At 33.3% G+C, this 19,149-nt stretch overlaps 1 protein-coding gene across 3 annotated transcripts in view; it reads left to right on the forward strand.

Annotated features, from left to right (window-relative positions):
* The window catches only part of LOC131667546 (dopamine D2-like receptor), a 183,141-nt gene extending 176,817 nt beyond the window's left edge, over window positions 1-6,324 (forward strand). For 2 of the 3 annotated variants that reach the window (XM_058941024.1, XM_058941025.1), the window contains exons 6-9: window positions 1,311-1,505; window positions 3,754-4,059; window positions 4,551-4,765; window positions 5,616-6,324. In XM_058941024.1, the coding sequence (XP_058797007.1) occupies window positions 1,311-1,505; window positions 3,754-4,059; window positions 4,551-4,765; window positions 5,616-5,824 (925 nt within the window). In that variant the 3' untranslated portion in view covers window positions 5,825-6,324. The remainder of the gene's footprint in view (window positions 1-1,310; window positions 1,506-3,753; window positions 4,060-4,550; window positions 4,766-5,615) is intronic. The other variant, XM_058941026.1, reaches the window with a different exon arrangement.
* The last annotated feature ends 12,825 nt before the right edge of the window (window positions 6,325-19,149 follow it).

Here is a 19,149-nt window from a genome sequence, read left to right on the forward strand (position 1 = left end):
TCATACGAAATTTCCTAATAACAATTTTATCGTAGAATAGCTTTTAGTTAAACTAAAGTATGTCAGTCGTTTCACAATTTTCAAATATACATTAAAATAAGTGTCCTTACCACTGACTCATAGAATACTCAATTGTACAAAAAAATTGTGAACTCTACACAATTCATAACAATCTTGATTGAATTATTAATAGTTTAGGTTCAGAAACACCGTGATTGTACTTAACATTAGCTACTAAATAATCCATCGATTTAGATATTGAAATATCAGGGGTGAAAAGGATGAAGGAAATGGAGCAAGTTTTCATATCAACAGCTGCACACTGTGACATTTATTATAACCAATTTTACAATTACAGTTTGAGCGGTAACTAGTAAGGAAATATCAGAGCGTAGGATCAATATTTTCTTCAAATATTCGCCGCGCACAGGCATCGTTAAGCGTTTCCAGTGGTGCGCGCTCGTGAGCACGTACTCGTGACGAGAAATGCGCGCGTCCGGGTGCACATACGCTGATCCTCCGCCACCACCCTCCTCTTTCCCCTTGATACCATTAATCTAGTCTTCGTTCGTGCTCGCTCGCAAGCGAAGGCCCGTAAACTTGTCATTTATCGACGTAATTGGAATATCCAAGCTTGCCTCTCTGAACTCGTGACACGACCGTCAAGCCATGTAAATATAGGCAAAGGAAGTCGAAAACGACGACGTGCCCGCACTTGGACGTATCATGCAGCAATGACGACGATGCGGGTCATGCAAAACTTTTCGTCTGCTTTGCCCTGTAAATATTCGTGGTTTTCTTCGTACTCAAATCACACTGATAGGTTCAGTTCATTTATATTGGCTTGGTTTTTTAAACTCATTACGTAAAAACACATGTATTTAAAATACACTAGAACAAAATGCGCTTCTCAATGCTGCTTGTGTCTAATAAGTGTAGCATATAAAAAAAGCTTCTATAACTCTTGCTTAGCTACAATGTAGACTAGTTTACTATTGGCTTTACATTTTTCGTCGGTAAATCTTGCCTTAAAGCAAAAATTTTACATAGTGAGAGAACTCGTATTTTTTGCTGCCAAAGTAATGCATAAAATTCAAATCCATCACTACTGAATAATAATGATAGCTTATGTAAATGTCGCGATATAATACACAGAGAGTGTTAGGTGTTAGAAGCTTTTTGTGCAATGCCGATTATTTGCGTAAGTTCTCTTCGACGAGGGAGAAGAAAACGCACGCAGACAAAAAAAAAGTAGTTCGTAAGTGCAGTAGAGGCTTTTTAGAGAGACGTTTAACTAAGATCACACGTAGTGGGTATTCTGTGGCAAGGTTCGCGGAAACGACACTTGGAGCTGCAGCTCTGGTTGCACCAGGCATCGAGGAACCAACGAACACGGCCTCGGGTAGCAACGAGGATGAGGATGAGACGCCTCTTGATCCGGTTGTCGTCATCTCCAATAACAAGAGTACGGAGTTTTTCCTCGCCACGGTCGTCGAGGAAGCCGCGTAAGTTACTTTTTTTTTAATTAATTCACTTTGACGTATGAGACTCACCGCTGAGATTTATACTTTCATTTCAAATCTTTTCCATTGGTAGATGTATATATTATCACACTCTTCTCAAATTCACTTCCATTTTTAACAGATATTACTAATCTTATATCTTGTATAGAGAAGGTCTTAGTTGCATATTGAAACCCTTTTCTTAATCTTGACAGATGGGTTTTAATATTAAGGTCTCTGACATTATGATAAGATGAAAATTGTTCACGAAAGTCTTTCATCTGTAATTTGAATCAGCGCAAGATATACGTGACTAAAATGTTAATTCAGCCGGTCGCAAAATCAGAGACTTAATGTTAAAAATCGTAATGGGAATTAATGCACTTCTTATTGATCAGCGACTAACGAGCGTAGCTGATCGGCAAGGCAATCAATTCTTGTCACATCTCTAAAATCTATAATAGATCCTCGCCCGAACTAGGGTTGCTCGTGGATTGGCTTAAACTTCCGTCTCAATTGGCTAGATTCGCTAATTAAGGTGGCATTACTTCTACTTCGGGGAGATACTGGCGGCATCGCGCGCAGTTGCGGTCTTCTACTACTTCTCTTTTCCTTTTCCGCCTACACAAACTCCTCGCACCTCGCTTTAGCACTCGTTTCAAACTCGCTGAACTCCCTTTCGCGCTCTTAGCAGCAGGAAATTACGCCCTCTTTTTATTTTCAGAACAGCTTCGCCCTAGATACACCGCCACAGCCACCAAGCGACCTTGTTGACTTTTCTTTGCCACCCCTCAAACTATACTTCAATTTCACTTTTGTTGATGTTCCTTTTTCCGATTTGGACGAGGTGTTAATTAACAGTTTTACGTATCTAATTATTATGGGTAGATTTGATATCTTGTAAAGTTAACACTTGATTCTGTAATGTTCGAATGGACTGCAAGACATAGAACCGTAATTATAATAAGAGCTCTGTTCTTTCAGTTGATTTAGAAAATGAAATTATATATAAAATGCGAGTGTTTTTTCATATCAGCTTGATGACTTTTGGTATAATTCTAGTTGAATTATTAGTTCATTTACAAGCACGGACACCTAGCATTTACTTACTTTGTTTAATTTTTACTTTACGTTTCTTTGCCTGCAGTTGTTGCACAAAGCCAACTCTTCTCCGGCGTTTAAGATTCTGTTTTCTTTATTTTAGCGCAACATCTCGCGCAGCCTTCTTATTACTATCTCGACACTGCAGAACATCTCTCGTGAAACGTTAGCAAAATGCTCTTTTTCTGCAGCTTTTTTTCACTCTTTTTGTCTCTCTTACTCCCTCTATCTTTTCCTCTTTTTCCTTACCGCTAGTCGGAGATTAAGAAACGGGCAATTTCGAAACTTTCTTCGTATAGCTTTTTTTTTCTAACGAGCAACCACGGCATCCTGCGTTACTCGCATTTCCAGTCGGCCACCTCAAGTAATCGCAGTATAAAAAGAACAGGAGAAAGGGTGAAACACGAGAAATCTGGACGAATTAGAGAATGCTTTGAATAATTCACGTGTCTTTGCTTGCACAGTTTAATTATGAGAACTCGAAAAAGATAAAAAAGCTTCTTCTGACATTAAATGTGTTATTAAAAATCTCTGGGAAATTAAATTCTAGTGACATTTAATTGAAAATTTTCTTATTTTAATTCAACCTTCGCAATACCATCTTTTTTCCGCTGTAATTATATCAGAAACAAAATTAAGTGTGTGTAAAAATGTTAATTATTTGTCATAAAACCAACCAAGACTTTGGGAATAAAGGAATATTCTATTTAGTTTTTCCATGATTGAAATAGCGTACCACAAGAAATACTGGTAAAAACTTCTTATTGACTGTTGATTACCTAGGGTGATATCTGTACATTAGTTACACCTTCAATTTTCGTCCTTTTGGAATATTGACGAGGAAGAATAAATTTCTTTGACAAAAGACGGAAAAAACTCTAAATCATTTTATTGCATATTTCGAGGGTACAGTCAATTTACAGGCTAACGAATATTCTTTATTCAAGATTTATTACCGTCGTATAATTTTTTCTATCATAGCCACTTTTTTATTGTTAGTTTGTATTCGTGGTCTTGAAACTATTGCTACTTTATATTGTAACAGATAATTAAATCGTAATCGTTCCATGTTAAGCATTCCCATAGAGTGTTTGATTAAACCTATTACTATCTTGTCCATCCGACAATTAAAATTATTTTTGGAATGTAGTTGCCGTTTCAGTGCAGTAGCGCAATTAAATCCAAACGATAATCGGAAGGACTCGGGGTACGAACCAGCGGCGAGTAGTACAATGCTGACTGATACGGTGGAGTTGACAGTGGAAAATTCGAGCCCAAGTCCGCATCTAATGAGAGCAACCTCGGGGCCATCTTCGTCTACCTCTTCGTCGCCACCTAGAGGAATCTCGACTCTCGCCACTTCGACGCAAACCAAAAAAAATGGCAGTGGTCCGAGTAGACACGAGCTTAAGCAGATTAGAAACATCGGTTCACTCTTACCGTTGCAATTTGGCAGGTAACATTTTTAATGAATATTTATACCATTTTTTTCCTTATTTGATAATGTAAGTCTTCGAAACTCGTGAAATAATAGATTGAATAGGAATTATTCAACAATAGATCCACTCAATAATAAGTTTCAAACAAATTCTATAGACTCATTCCAAGTTTATATTGTTGGAAATACGAATAACAGAGCACTTTAATTCAACAACAAGAAAGTTTGAATAGCAATTATTTTCTCGATGAGTAGTAATTTAAAAATTAACTTCGTGCTTAAGTACTTTATAATAAGTTTATTACAAGTTTATTATAAAAGAGATTTAAAGCAAGCTAGTTGTAAAAATGTCCACGGTTCAAGAATTTATTTGTTTTGTGGTGTAATCTTATTAGACGAATACAAATAAATTCTAATAACGTGTAATAGAAATTATTATTGTATGGAAATATTTTTAATTAATGGTGTTATGTTATTTTTCTTAAAACTAAACTACCAAATGATGTCAGATCAAGCACACCGAGTGGTAAAGCGTCAATTGGGAATATTTCAACAACAAGTGTCGGTTCACCAAATTCGAGCAAAAAGAATCGCAAAAATGAGTCATCGTCGTCGGGATCGCGTTTTAACTTGCGTAAGGCCACAAAAACAAGCAAGAAAAAGGGCGAAAAAATCTCGGTCAAGAAGGAGCGCAAAGCCACCAAAACTCTGGCCATCGTTCTCGGTAAGTGAGCGTGTCTCCTACAAACTATTTGTTTCATTTTAAGCTTTTCTAGCACTGTACCCTTATTTTCCGCATTAGTGATGTTCATGTACCGGAAAAATACGTGTACAAGTATTCCCGAGGTGGAGCTTTATTGCATCAAGAAGGAACTTGGTATTTGCATGAGATCGCCACTAAAAACGCGACTTCCTTTTAACTCGCCTGAAGGCACAACAATATCTTGGTTATTTCTGATCAACTCTACTAACTGAGTATAATACGAATTTCATAATTCCGTTTCACTAATAATTCATTTATAATGTATACAATTTCATTGAAGGAGTCAAAATCTTCTAAAGAATTGTTATTTCTTCGTATAAATTATTATACATTTCTAAACTAGAATCTTAAACGTTCTTTTTAGCGCAGCAAAAGCTTCACTAGAACGTAATTAGCATGAAAAATATTTGTTCTATCCTATTTTCAATAAATAATAACAATAATAATAATAATAATAATAAAACAAAACGTGTCGCGGAACTCGCGATAGGAACGAAGTTCCTTTCGCTAAATTAAATTATTTAAATATTTTATTCAAAAGAACCACTTGAATGTGAATAAGAAAGTGAGCGAGGGAATGAAAGAAGGAGAAAAGTGGGTAGAGGAGTGAAAGCAAGAGTGTCTGTGCGTAGTAATCCGATCTCGTCACACACGATATGTAATGGAACGTTTCGGTTTTTTCCGACTAGGTACCCTGCGCAACCCGCGATAAAGAACTTCGTTCCATAAAAAATAAAATAATAAGAATAAGAATAACAGTAATAATAATTAATATTAATAATAATTATTCTGATTTTGTCTCTGTTAAAAGGTGTATTTTTAGTCTGTTGGGTGCCATTTTTCACATGCAACGTCATGGATGCCTTATGCTCTAAGATGAAAAAAGACTGTCAACCGGGTGTAGCGGCTTTCATCGCGACCTCTTGGCTTGGCTATATGAACAGCTTCGTCAATCCTGTCATATACACTCTCTTTAATCCAGAATTTCGCAAGGCCTTCCGTAAGCTCCTTACATCTTAAGAATCATCTATTTGACTGCCCATCCCTTTTATTGCTGAATCGAAGTGACAAATCGCTTTTATCAGTAAGAGTAATAATGGCTGCGTAAATTTACAAGGCTAGTCTTTTGACACTAAAATCGTATCTATTTTTTCAAGCGTTCAAGAGTTTACGTCTATTTCAAAATCTTTTTAAACATCGAGTACAATATTCAGGGTCAACAAAAATTTATTGTAAGCTTTTGTATTTATTCTGGAATGCTACAATATTTTCTTCATAACATTAAAAAAATTCAAAAGTTCAAAAAAATTCAAATCAGAAAACGCTTAAGCCGTCCTAGAAATCGAATTTTTTCTAGTTAAAATGCAGCAAAGCTATATAAATTCAGTTTCCTTGCGATGCCAGAGTTACACGAAAATGTTTGATACGAAGATGTAAATATGGAATAACGTTTTATACATTATGTTTACTACTTGTTTTTTCACTATCACTGATAATTACGTATGGTATTATATTAGTAAAATTGCTAATAAATTTTTATTTGGTTTTTATAAAATATATTAAAAAATGAAATATCATTACTCATAGTCACTATATTATCTAGGTTTCTTACCTAAGTATTTATTTTGTCTAAACTCAAACAATTTTAATCTAGTCTCGTTATTATAACAATATAATTTGCAGAAATATTTTCATAATATTATCAACAATTTCATGAGTAATTCTTTAAATATTTGATGTCTGTATTGCACTCCAATTGCTTGTGCAGGTAACTATGAATTGTTGTTAGTTGTTGATTTTTTAAACAAAGTTTAGTCCTGTTAAGTTTCAACTAATAATAAAAAAGCTCATCATTATTTTTACTCGTAAATGGCTGTGGAAAAGAAATATTGTCATTAAGTCCTTAAACATATCGAACTATTCACTATTACTTGAAGGTTTTTGTAAAATACATAACTGAAATAAATTAAACAAATTTGGATCGTTTTACAGATATTATTAAAGATATATAATAAAATGTCTAACGCTTTTCAGGTATACTAATAAAATGGACATCAATAGTTCTGTACATTTGTATATATGTAATATATAACTTACAATTGTTAACTGCAGTAATATTTTAAATAAAGATTCTTTTCATTTTTTTCAATGATTCCTACGTAATTTTAAGATGCGTACAAAATAAATTGCTTCATTTTTAATTCATGAATTTTATTTCATGAAAAATTCTAAAAAATTTAATCTTGTTTGTTTCAATATCGTATAAAGTACAGTTCTATTCAATAACAATTTTAGCAATAATAAATATTTTTAAACATTCATTTTGTTTGTAATGTCTGATTAGAAAAGAGAATTAATAAAATTGAAGAGCTATTAAATATATATCAACGTATCTTACCATGTAAGAAGAAAGACTTTTAATTAAAACTTAAATTTTCTATGAACTGCACTATAATTTGCTGAAAAATTATTACCGAGGTACTACTTAATTAAAAAAATGCAGTGAAGCTTTTCTATTCTAAATAGTTAAATATTTCCAAAGTATGTATAAAAAGGTTGTGTAAACATGTATAAATGCATTTTATGTTAAAAGAACTTTTTCCAATTGCTGAAAATATGAAAGGCAACATTTTATTACTGTCTTAACTTATAAAAATTATTGTATTTTTCTAATCTGATGCGTTCTTCTTGTAAATACTTTTAGAATATCATCGACGGAGTGATTAATGTAATCATTGCGGTTCGGTAGATAAAAATAAATACCGTAAGAAACAGAATTCACTCTGCTTGTACAAAATAATGTAAAATTTAAAAAAATATAGAAGCGTAGAAATATGATCTCGTGTACATAAATTTTTCAGTAAGTTCAAATGTCTGCAGAAATATGCAAAGAAACATAGTGTACATCAAGAAATTCTGAAGTCGAACTTGTGGTGGTTCCAAACTGAGCCCTGAAACTACCTAAAGTTTGATAGTATGTCAATAGAAGTAGTGACTGCATTCTAATACACACGTGAAAAGGATGCCCAATGTTTTTTGAATTAAGTAAAAAATAGTTTTCGTACGCATGGCATTATCTGAAAAATATTTAATAATATATTTTCTTCTTTTGTAACTTGTTTAAAATAACTAAATTAACAAGCATGTTACAAGATTATAATGTAAAATGAATCATATGAAATAAATAAATTTAATTTTGTATTATATTATATATATTAAATATTTTTAACTATTTCATGCTGGACCACAAAAATATCGATATTCCGTGCATTGAATTTATGAAAATAAAAATTGAAAAAGTATTTTGTTCATTTGAATTAGATTTTTTAACTATAAAGAAACACGAAGATGGGTTATGCGTATGAATTAATATAAGCATCTACGATGTAATAGCAGCTTGGCCAGAATCTATGAGCAGTATCAACGTGTATGCGCTTTTTATTTTTTCAAAAACTTATTACTTTGAAATAACAACAATGGTCTATACAGGGCATAGTTATAAGATACGATAACTATAATTTTCATTGGGATGAATTGTAGAAATAAATAATATGAACTATAAATCATGTGTAGCATATTAAAAAAAATCTGGTGAGCTATGCATGGGCGGATGTAAAAGATTATTGTAATGTTATAAAAGTATCTTAGATATCAATGGCAGTATTCTTCAGTAATAAACACAAAAACTCGTTCATATAGCAGGGAATAATACTCTAAATCATGCACGTGTACGTCAACGTACTCTCATGTGTTGAAAATGAAATTAACTAAATAAAGAACCACACAAAAAAAGCATTGTTAAATATAATAAAGTATAGAATGAGTTAAATTAATGATACTTATTTTTTCTTTTCCCTTTAACCTTGTCAAGTAAGTATGAACTGCTATATAAAATGCATTTACGGTATTTCTTTTTTACCGCACTGAACTTATAAAAATAATTTGTCATTTGCATCTGAAAATAACTTTTAATTATATTTGGTATATTAAATAAAATACTCAGGAATAAATTATTAACTTTCTATTATTTTAAAGATTTTTCTGGTACAGACTTACATAATTGTTTTACGTTATAATAACTATATATTTACAAGCTAATTAATAATGGCTATTAGCAGTCAAATCAATATATTTTTACACATACGTGTTTACAGTCACAGGCAGATAATCAGTTAGAAAACATTCTTATAAGTCTATTAAAAATCATCACACGAAATTGGTACTTTATCTTCTTTCATCGAGTGTTCAGTTCAAGGTTTACTCAACTATGAGTTCGACCCATATTTTTCTGATTATTTTTCAGTGTAATGCTCTGATAACTTTACCACATATTTTGGCCAAATCCAATCTAAAATGCATAATATAATTCTATTGTAAACAATCTTGAGAATCAAACAATATAATTACTGATCCAAATTACTGATGTCTAGTATATATAAATATATAAGCTAAACATTAATTTTTGCAATGGATACATTTTAGCATTAATTAATTTAGTGAATTAAAAATGGGCGTGTAAATAAAGCCAGTTTTACGTGCGTCCTTATTTGCGTTTTGTAACATTATTTCAATTCCAATATATTTTTAATGACAGTCATTAAAATTTTGGTTGATTATTTTAATTATATGATTTTATAAACACAAAAATTTACTAAATCTACTGTTATAATTTTACAAAAAAGTTTTTCAATGATTTTTTATATTGCTTATTAAAACCATCTTCAGAAATCAATTTATTTGTTATTGTACTTACTCTAGCAAACGTAGGTTCTGATGATTGCATTTGCCCTTGTATAAGTCCAGCTCTTGTTAACCCAAGAATATCAGACCTGATGGGTTCAGAATTACTTGACGACATAAGGAGATCTATACCTTCGAGACCATTAAATTGCAACGGTATTCCTGAAACTTATGTTTACTTTTGTAAATAAACTAAGAGTTAATTATGTTGATTTATTTATAGTTTTTTACATCTAGAGTTAACGTAGAAAGTAATCAAAATAGATGTTAGTATCTATGCATGTTTTATGAGAGAAAATATAATTAAGAAAATAAAAATTGTTCAAAATAATGTCCAACTACTGCCAAGTGAAGAACAACAAACTCAGGACTTATTTTATTTTGATCAATGTTTTTTTTCTACAAAAATATTTAAAACATTACCAGATTGAGCACCAGTATTCACTTGCACTGGCTGTCTAGGCTGAACGTTATTCGGCAACATATAGAACGATGCTGTAAAACATTCTGTATTATCAATCTAAAATTCGTTTTCAAGAGATTTCATTTAATGACGTACCTAATGGTATATTTGTACTAATTTGAGGTGTTGTTTTCATTTGTTCAGTATTTTGAGCATAATAAAATGATGGTAACTGAGGAGCTAAAATGAAGTTAATATAATTGTAAGCATTTGAGTAATCCTAGTAGTCTATTATGATAGTAACTTACCTATATTAATAGAGCTAATTTTTCCAAGTTGCGATAAATCTATTTGATTCTGTCCAATGGAGTAAGTATTGCTATTAGGAACTGAAATGATAAATCATCTAATGTAGCAACCAATAAAAATACATCAAAGAAATAAATATTGAAAAAATACTATTAATAATTAGTGAATTTTTGAAATTCAAATAAACGCACTAATTATTTGAATATTCAAGCAGATGTTTAACCTGCTGCTAATGTGAGCGGTGTCTGAGGCAAGCTTAATCCTTGGGTAACGGACTTGACTGGTAAAACCATGGTGGTGGCGATGCCAGTAGATGCTGGCAGTGGTGAAGTGGAAAGAGTGGCAGCCGGTATTGTGAACCTCAACGGAGCCGCATTATTATTATTCTGCTGGTGCAGCTGGTAATCGAATTGCTGATAAGGGAAGCTGGCCTTATTCCCGTCATGAAGAAGATTCTGCTTGATGTTGAGCACGTGCGACAGCTCCGGCCTAGTTGATTCCAGTGGCAACTGACCGTGAGCCGCTGCAGGCAATTCTTGCGTCACTGACCTATTAAAATACCGTTAATAATTAAGTTTTCTTTTATATTACTCCAATTGAAAATTTTTATCATTCATAAGTTTAGCCATCCATTTGCGCTAAACGAAAATCATCCTCGATATCAGTTATTTCTTTTTTGATTAATTAATTCTCTAGTTGTGCTCACTGCATTCAAATCAAAGCTCACATTTGTAAAAAGTAAATTATTCAAAATCTCTGAGTAGTAGATAAATATCATTTTCTTTTTTATTATTAGTTTTCTTATTATTGTACGGAATTGAAAAAAAAAACTATTATTTTGTCAGGATTGAGTTTGCGCTTGCAAAAAACTCACAGCCTTTGAGTATTCCGAATATTCAGAGTTAACTTGGAAACTCATATGTCTTACCTAAACTCGTTCGACAGTCTAGGAGCTTCTTGTAACTTCATTGGCAAATCCTTTGTTGTTTGGCTAGGAGAATTTCGCGCCAAATCCAAGTGCGTTTTGGGAGTGACCGACGTCATTGCTGTCGTCGTCGTCGACGACGACGAAGATGTGGATGCCGAATCACTCGACTGAAAGCGATTACGAAGTTGAACTCTTGACTCATTTGTCGAGAAGTTCAAGTGTGCAGCTCTTTAATTTGAACGGATCCACGTGCGCACGAAATGGCAAAATTACAAAATCACTCGAGTTATCTCGCTTGTAAAGGGACTGAATTTCTCGACTTGGCGTCTGTTGCTAACGTCTCTCAATTATTTGTTCTGTTGCTTGTACAATTATTATCTCATAGAGAAAGTTTGCCCTAAAGCGTCCAACCAGAAACTACTGATTAATATTCCAACTCTATACAATAAAACAGATAACACACAATTGAAACACATTCTTTATCGCGATTATTTCATTATCATAATGATTTCAAAATAATTTAATATCATAATGAACTTAAAATATGTAAAACCAAACCCTATTTAAAACAATGACATTTTATAAAATCATTATCATTTTTGATAATTATAAATAATAAATATTGGTTAATAAAGTCTAACGTTGTCCGGAAATTGAAGATGAATCTTAATACGATATAACGAATATTATAGTATTTACCGTATTCTTGCTATTTACAGTAGCAAAATCAATTAGTGCCAGGGGAGAACCATTACGCGTCGCTTGTTCACCGATCGATCTGTTGGTTGACGTAAAATAAAGGAGGTACCAAACTCACCGAACTAGCCATATTGATAGTTTCGGACTGAGTTGCCGTGGGGATGAATTTTGGTTCAGTTGATGGTGGCATATCCGTCGGTTTTGGAGTGTTGGTTATGGGTTGCTGTTGCGATATCTGCACTTCGCTAGGTGACGATGGACTTGACGTCATTGTCGACGCCACCCCCGTTGTCATTTCAGCAATAGCAACTGGATCGAGGTACGCCGACGTAGCTCCGGCTACCGAAGCAAAGCCAAGTCCATGATTGCCTTTAAAATCATATTCAATTAATCATCTCTAATTTATTGGTCAAAATCTGTTTCATTCGTTATCAAGTATCGAATGTTCGACGTCGAACGTAAAGATTGGTGTGGAATAGTAGGTTAGCGATTGACCTGATTTCAGCTTGAGAACACACTTCGATTTTTGATAATTCCGACAGTGCTGACTTTGCTATGCCAGTTTAACTGGGCTTTAGTGTGATCTGAATTTCTATAAAAGTATCTGTTTCAGCCAAATGTTACATTTTGTTTACTTCTCATCAATCATATATTGTCAAGCTTCACAAAATCTAGCAGCCTAATTAATTCCAAATTAATGCATTTTCGAAACAAAGGAATTGCGTATCGTTGTATCGTGTGCTGTATTTAATATAATATCGATACACTTTTGAGTGACAGTAAATCATTCCGTAATGATACAAGCGTTCTGAATACGCATATCAATGCTCTCAAATTTCATAAAATTCAATTACAGGACAACCTATCGATATGCTAATCTATCAAATAAAGAAAATACTCATCTAGTTTGAAAAGAGCGCGTCGTTTATTTTTTATCTGGATTTAAGGTCGGGAATAGATAAAAGGATCGTTTAATCATGTCAACAAGTCGATAACTCACCGTAACTGAGATGATTTAAGTGTCCGCCGAACGAGAGCGCTTGCCTCGTAGGTATCTGCAGCCTTATTGGTTGCTCGGCTGACTTGTGGCTGTTCTGTTCATCAGCCATTGTCGTCTGCAACTGAAGCAAGGGGGCACTTGGTCGTTCATCTCCCGTAACCGACGTCTGCTTCCGTGGACCCTCATTCGGCGCCGGCGGCGCTGGTCCTATAGCACAAGCCACATACTTTTAGACTTGACGTTGACTTATAAACAAGTTGGAAACTTTTTGTTGAAATATAATTAGGTTTAAAATAACGTTAGTTATACCGGAAAAAGTCAAGAGAATTATTACTACGCAGTACTACGTCATTTATCAATGTCAAATTCTTAACTAAAGAGGGTAAAATACTATCGAACACCGTGGTAATGGACGTTAAAGAAATAGAATAATTCGGCAATTTCAATAACATATGTAATTATCTAATTCATATTATGGCATTACTTTAGATTAAATAATCAAGTCATAAGCGTGTATACAGTTGAGGCCAACAGAAAAAAAAATTTTATAATTTACCCTGAATTTTCAGATATTAAAAGTACCCAGGGAGCTTATTAATCAACTTTGACTCGCTGCATATGTATAAAGTTTGTTACACTGTCGCTAGCCTCGTAACCAAATTAGAAGTTGGCCGCCGCCACACAGCAGTAGCTAGCAGAAGTTGGTTCTGAGTATACGCATACGGCTATACCACTCATCCTCAAATATTCGAAAACTGACCTCTGTATTCCTCGACAATTGACAATTCCTGGGCATAGCTGGTAGGTCCACTTTTATAAAAACTATGCGGTCTGCGAGGATAATAAGACGACGATGGTAACGACTCATAAATTATTTTCTCTCCACTATATGATGCAGGCAGATCGCTAATGATAGACTTGTCGTCGCTGAAGGGCTGCAACACTCGAGAAGGGTAGGATAGCTGGCGTGAGAACGGCCTCAGATAGGATAGACGAGAGAATGACGGTGGTGAATCGAAGAACGGTGGCGAGTCGCTGTAATCGATGTCAAAACCACGCGGCGGTCGCCTCGCGCTCGACACCGCCGCGATCAAAGCCACCTACAATTCAGAGTATTTTTATTTATTTTTTTCTTTCTTTCTTCTGGTCATGTTGATTGGTGATTTTATACAAACGAACCAATATCGCTTTATCATTATTGTCGAAAATGTTTTTTCCTGTTCTCGACTATCTCTGAGTAAATTATATTTAGTTACTATTCAGGGAATAAAAAAATTGATCTTTTGCAGCATGCTCTTTTTTTACATGGTTATTCATGTAAAAAAACTGCAAATAAAATTACGCCCAACCAACTCAACTTTACCCATCTGTTCATAAAGTAAAAATAAATAGCCTGTGAATTTTTCACGTGGAAATGACAAAGCACTCTTTATGAGTATTTTTGTACTTGAAAGTTGTTTGATATTTTTTCATATCCATTAAACCCTCATTTTATCGTAATGGAACATCATCATCAGTTTCAGGCATTTTCAATGTTTTACTTTCTCGATTTACTTATTACTGACAATAATTCTATTGAAATTAAAAAAAAAACGTTTAATTATAGTACATTAACTTATTTTTTTTAATTTAAACGTATATCAAGTTATTACAGGTCATAAATAAGTAGATCTTGAAAAACGTCATACTAACCTACGAGAAAGAATAATTCAATACTCTACATACTTACATTTTTGATGATTTTACATTTTTTCAATACAATATTTTACTATTTTTTTAAATAGACTTACTTATTATTGTTTCAAATAACTAAAATTTATCATAATCTGGAGTTACCGGATCACTGAATACTGTTCAGTACAGAAACGCGATGCTAATATAATACTATCCACTGAATGTGCTTCAAACCGTCGAAATTGTTTCCAATGATCCGTAGTTTCAACTTTATGCCTGTACGTTACATTATGCATTCAATGGACTATTTGAATAGATTATAAGGACTTCAAAGTTACAAATCTGATCACATTTTTGTTTGAACAATAAGTATTGTTACTTTATATAATGAAAATATAGAAATGAAACGATGAAAAATGGAGTATAGGTAGTGTATCTGACCTGCGTTCTCCAGTTTTACGGTTTCTTAGTAGCTTATTCAAATTACAATCCCGTTTAATATGAAACCAAATCATCAATATTCATAAACGTTAGTTCTTCTTCATATATCTTAATTTGTTCCAATACACAGATCATATCTACTAAATATTTTCAATGAATCACAGTTGTAATCACCTATCGAACAACTAAATGTTTCATACTGCTATCAATTGTACCTACACATATTATATTGTAGTCTTTTCGTTCATCTGCCGATGCACTATTTCGTAAACACATGTTTGCATTTCTCGCGATATCATTAGATAGTTAAATAACGAATAAACAGAAAATAAAGTTTTAGATAAGCTATGGAAATTTTGTTTATACTCGCCAGAAAGATCTTCATTCGATGCGTTTTGATAGTTCCGTAGTTCTGCCCTTTAATGCACCAAACACCTAAAACGTATAATAAAACGACTAAGCCACCCGTCAAGCCATGAAACTGAGCATTACTGTCAGCCGGTCGGCCGAGTGTCAAGCTCTTTTATAGACGCTGGTAATTCTCGTTCACAACTTATTTACTTCCACTCCTTGTTTGAATCTTGATAGATGACTTTCAATACACCGGTAGGAGTCGTTGCCCCGGTCTTTCTTCCACTATTCCTCAAGAGAATATCTCGTCAGTGTACTTATATAATTAAAAATAATTGTTTAAATTTCAAAGCACTCAATTCTTCTTAAATTTTGAACTCTTATATCCATTGAAAGTTTTTACAAATCGTAGTCATCTTTATCTATATACGTGTGCATGCGTGCGTAGATACGTGTATGTATGTGTGTGCGCGTATGTGTATATGTATTCATCAGTGATTCGTAATCTATTATTTGAGTATAATCCACTATCCATATTATAACTAATAGAAGAAATAAAATAACTGTATTTATGTAAAATATTACCATAAATTTGTTTAAGAGGAAACTACATATTTTGTAGCTTCTATAGTTAAGATCGATACCAATGAAACTCGATCAGCCGGCTTCTATCGATACCTCTTTTGTGCAACATGTTTTTGAATAGTAGTTCTCACTTCCTGCAACCTATATAAAGTCAATATATCGTTACTTTTTTAAAGAATATAATTAGAAAAACTGTAGTTGTTGAAATAGTATTTACATTATATAGAAATAATATTAATATGCCTTGAACAGTCCTTTATAATTATTGCTAACTTGGAAAAATATAAAATAATCAGCTATTGAATCAAAGTTGAAAATTTGTTTTTAGTACCTTAATTAATACAAATATAGCTTGAAAATGATTCTTTGTAGTATTTTGTCTAATATTGTTAAAAAATTATTTGTTTGTAAATATTCATAAAACTATACACCTGTGTATACCGTTAACAATTAATTTATGTAATTTTCTTGGTATCTGTGGTTTTGAAAAAAAAACAATAAATAAAAAATTATTATAATTATAGCTCAAACTCTCAAACTCTACTCAAATCCATTAAGTAAATAAAAACAAATCGACTTTTTTTATTAAAAAATTAATTTAATACAGGTGTTTCATTTAAGAATATACTTCTATATATATTTTTGTTGTATAATGTAATACTGTATAATTTATGATGAAAACTTTATTCTCCAAAATCCTGCTTGCTATGCATCACAAAAGTCGAGCGCCAAGCTTTGCCAATTCATTCCTAATGTATGACGCGACCCCGCAAAAGCGAATTCGTTCGAGCGGGACAAAAGAGTCAAGCCGAAAAGAATTTGAAGTACTTTTTGTATGAAAAATCGATATACGAACTATGAAGATTCCAATCGAAAGATGTCAAATTTTAATGCAAAGCTCATCGTATTATTGAAGCTTCTATTGAGTTACATAGAAAACTAATCGATGAGTTTGAAAAACTAATAAAAAAAATAAATGATGGTAAAGTTGTACAACTGCCCACGTACGACGCAAAAAGCTCAATTCAAGGTAGCTTACAGCATAAAAAAGAACATACGCGAGAGCGGTAAAATCATGCGTAAGCGGAATGTCTCTTTCGAATCAGATTTTACTTCGACGATTTTCAGAAAGTATAGGCAAGCAAAGACGTACCTCAATGCGCATATCTGATATCCAGACAAATATTCTATGTGAGGCAGTAGCTGAAAGAATACGTGAGACAAAAGAATACATTTTCTGCAAAGAACTTGTGTTTACTCAGCCACACGTTATGCATCGTACGAATACAAATTGTTTTTACAGGAAATATTCTTTGAATTCTTATTTTTCCATGCCCATGTTACATCTTTTTCAAAATTAGTTGACTTTGAATTTCAATATAATTTTAATATTTCAATATATTTATATCAAAATATCGATGAAAATATATTCTCTGATGTTTCTGCCTCAATAATTTGATTACACAGATCCGCATGGTTTTGTTGCTGGTCAACTGAAGGTAATTTTCGAAGTAATTTTTTGTGTAGAATTCAAAAAAAGGTGGTTTTTGATATATTTAAGGTTCCGTAACATCGCAAAAAAATTTTTTTCTGAAAACTGGGAGAACCATCATAAGAGTTTTTTTACCCTTTAAACTCCATATTTAAGATTTGAGATATCTTTTTTTTTCATCGAGATATCGTTGATAGAAATCAAGTATTTTAGCAGTTTCGAAACAGCTAATTACCCGGATACGCACATGTGGCATATGCAACACCAGATTCTTGTATCCTAAGTTTCTCAACCCTCGAGCCCTGTATCCTGCGACGACATAATGCCACATCCTGGAGGGTTGAGGAAATTAGGGTATAAGGATCTGAGGTTACAGCGCTGCAGGTTACAGGGGCCGAGGGTTGAAAAAATTAGGATATAAGGATCTGGTGTTATAGTCTTGCATATGCCATAATTCGAGTAATTTGCTATTACAAAATTGTTAAAATACTTAAAAAAATTTCTATCAATGATATCTCAATAAAAAAAAAGATATCTTAAATCTTAAATATGGAGTTTAAAGGGTAAGAGAAGACCTTTCAGATATAAAATATACCAAAAAACCGCCGTTTTTGCTCTTTTAGGTTTAGGATATCTGAAAAGTCTGACGTTCTACACAAAAAATTACTTCGGAAATGACCTTCAATTGGCCAACGACAATTACAACCTCTTATTTTGCAGATTTATGTTATCAATAAAGTTGAGAATACAAAATAGATATTCATTCATTTGAATAGCTCAAAACCTATAAGCAAATCGTGTCATCTTTCATCTAAAACTAAAATTTCCATAACCAAATGCATCTTGTTATCCTCAATGTCTATTAATATTTCATGTTAGATTCTTGGTCTTTCCCTTGATCTTGGCTAGCGAGAGTAGCGGCGACGGCGTGAACCACTGCATTTTACATGCCCGTGGTATCGTGCGCATCGTATAGTGATCCTTTTCCTTCTCGAGCCCACGGTGAATAGCATCGACATGTATAATTTGGCAAAGATCCCCGAAGTACATCGGTGGCGAGGAAGAAACGCATAAACCAAATAACCTCCATTTAAATATCAAAATACCTACATGCACCTTAGCTACACACATAGACACACAAGAATATGTGGGAGTTGTTATCGAAAATGGAGGTGCTGATTTAGTGAGAGGTTAATTGAATTTCTAGCAGAGTTTCGGTTGCATTACAGAGCAATCTACGCTCACGAGGTCCTATTGCCCTGTTCAACGAGCAACTCGCGCGCGTCCCGCCCAGAGGCAGATCTCTGAGTACAACTTAGTTATATGCGCGGATTTCATTCACCACCCTTGTACTTCTATTCGTGATGGCGTGCCGTGTATTTTCTTATACTGCCGAATAACTGCGACGCTCGATACGAGCAGCCCCGATTTATTCATAGATCGGTAGCTTATATCGTATTATCACCACTGCTGCATCGAGCGAACTTTGATGTTGTTTAACCGCAGTTCTGTTCTGATCAAATGAAATAGAAATAGTGCGTTAATAGGTTGATGAACATGTTCGGTTTTGTCATTATTTTATATGCCGCATGATCTTATTAATTACTGAATATTTTTTATTCACAATTTGAAACGTTCTAGTATCTGTATCAATGTTATTGAAATAAAACTACTAGGCATCATGCTTATTTTCATTTCATTTATTATTCAAAGTTTCTTTTAA

Source organism: Phymastichus coffea, unplaced genomic scaffold (assembly GCF_024137745.1).
Source record: "Phymastichus coffea isolate CEN01 unplaced genomic scaffold, Cenicafe_Pcof_1.1 PCOF00068, whole genome shotgun sequence".
In the NCBI taxonomy this organism is placed as follows: domain Eukaryota; kingdom Metazoa; phylum Arthropoda; class Insecta; order Hymenoptera; family Eulophidae; genus Phymastichus; species Phymastichus coffea.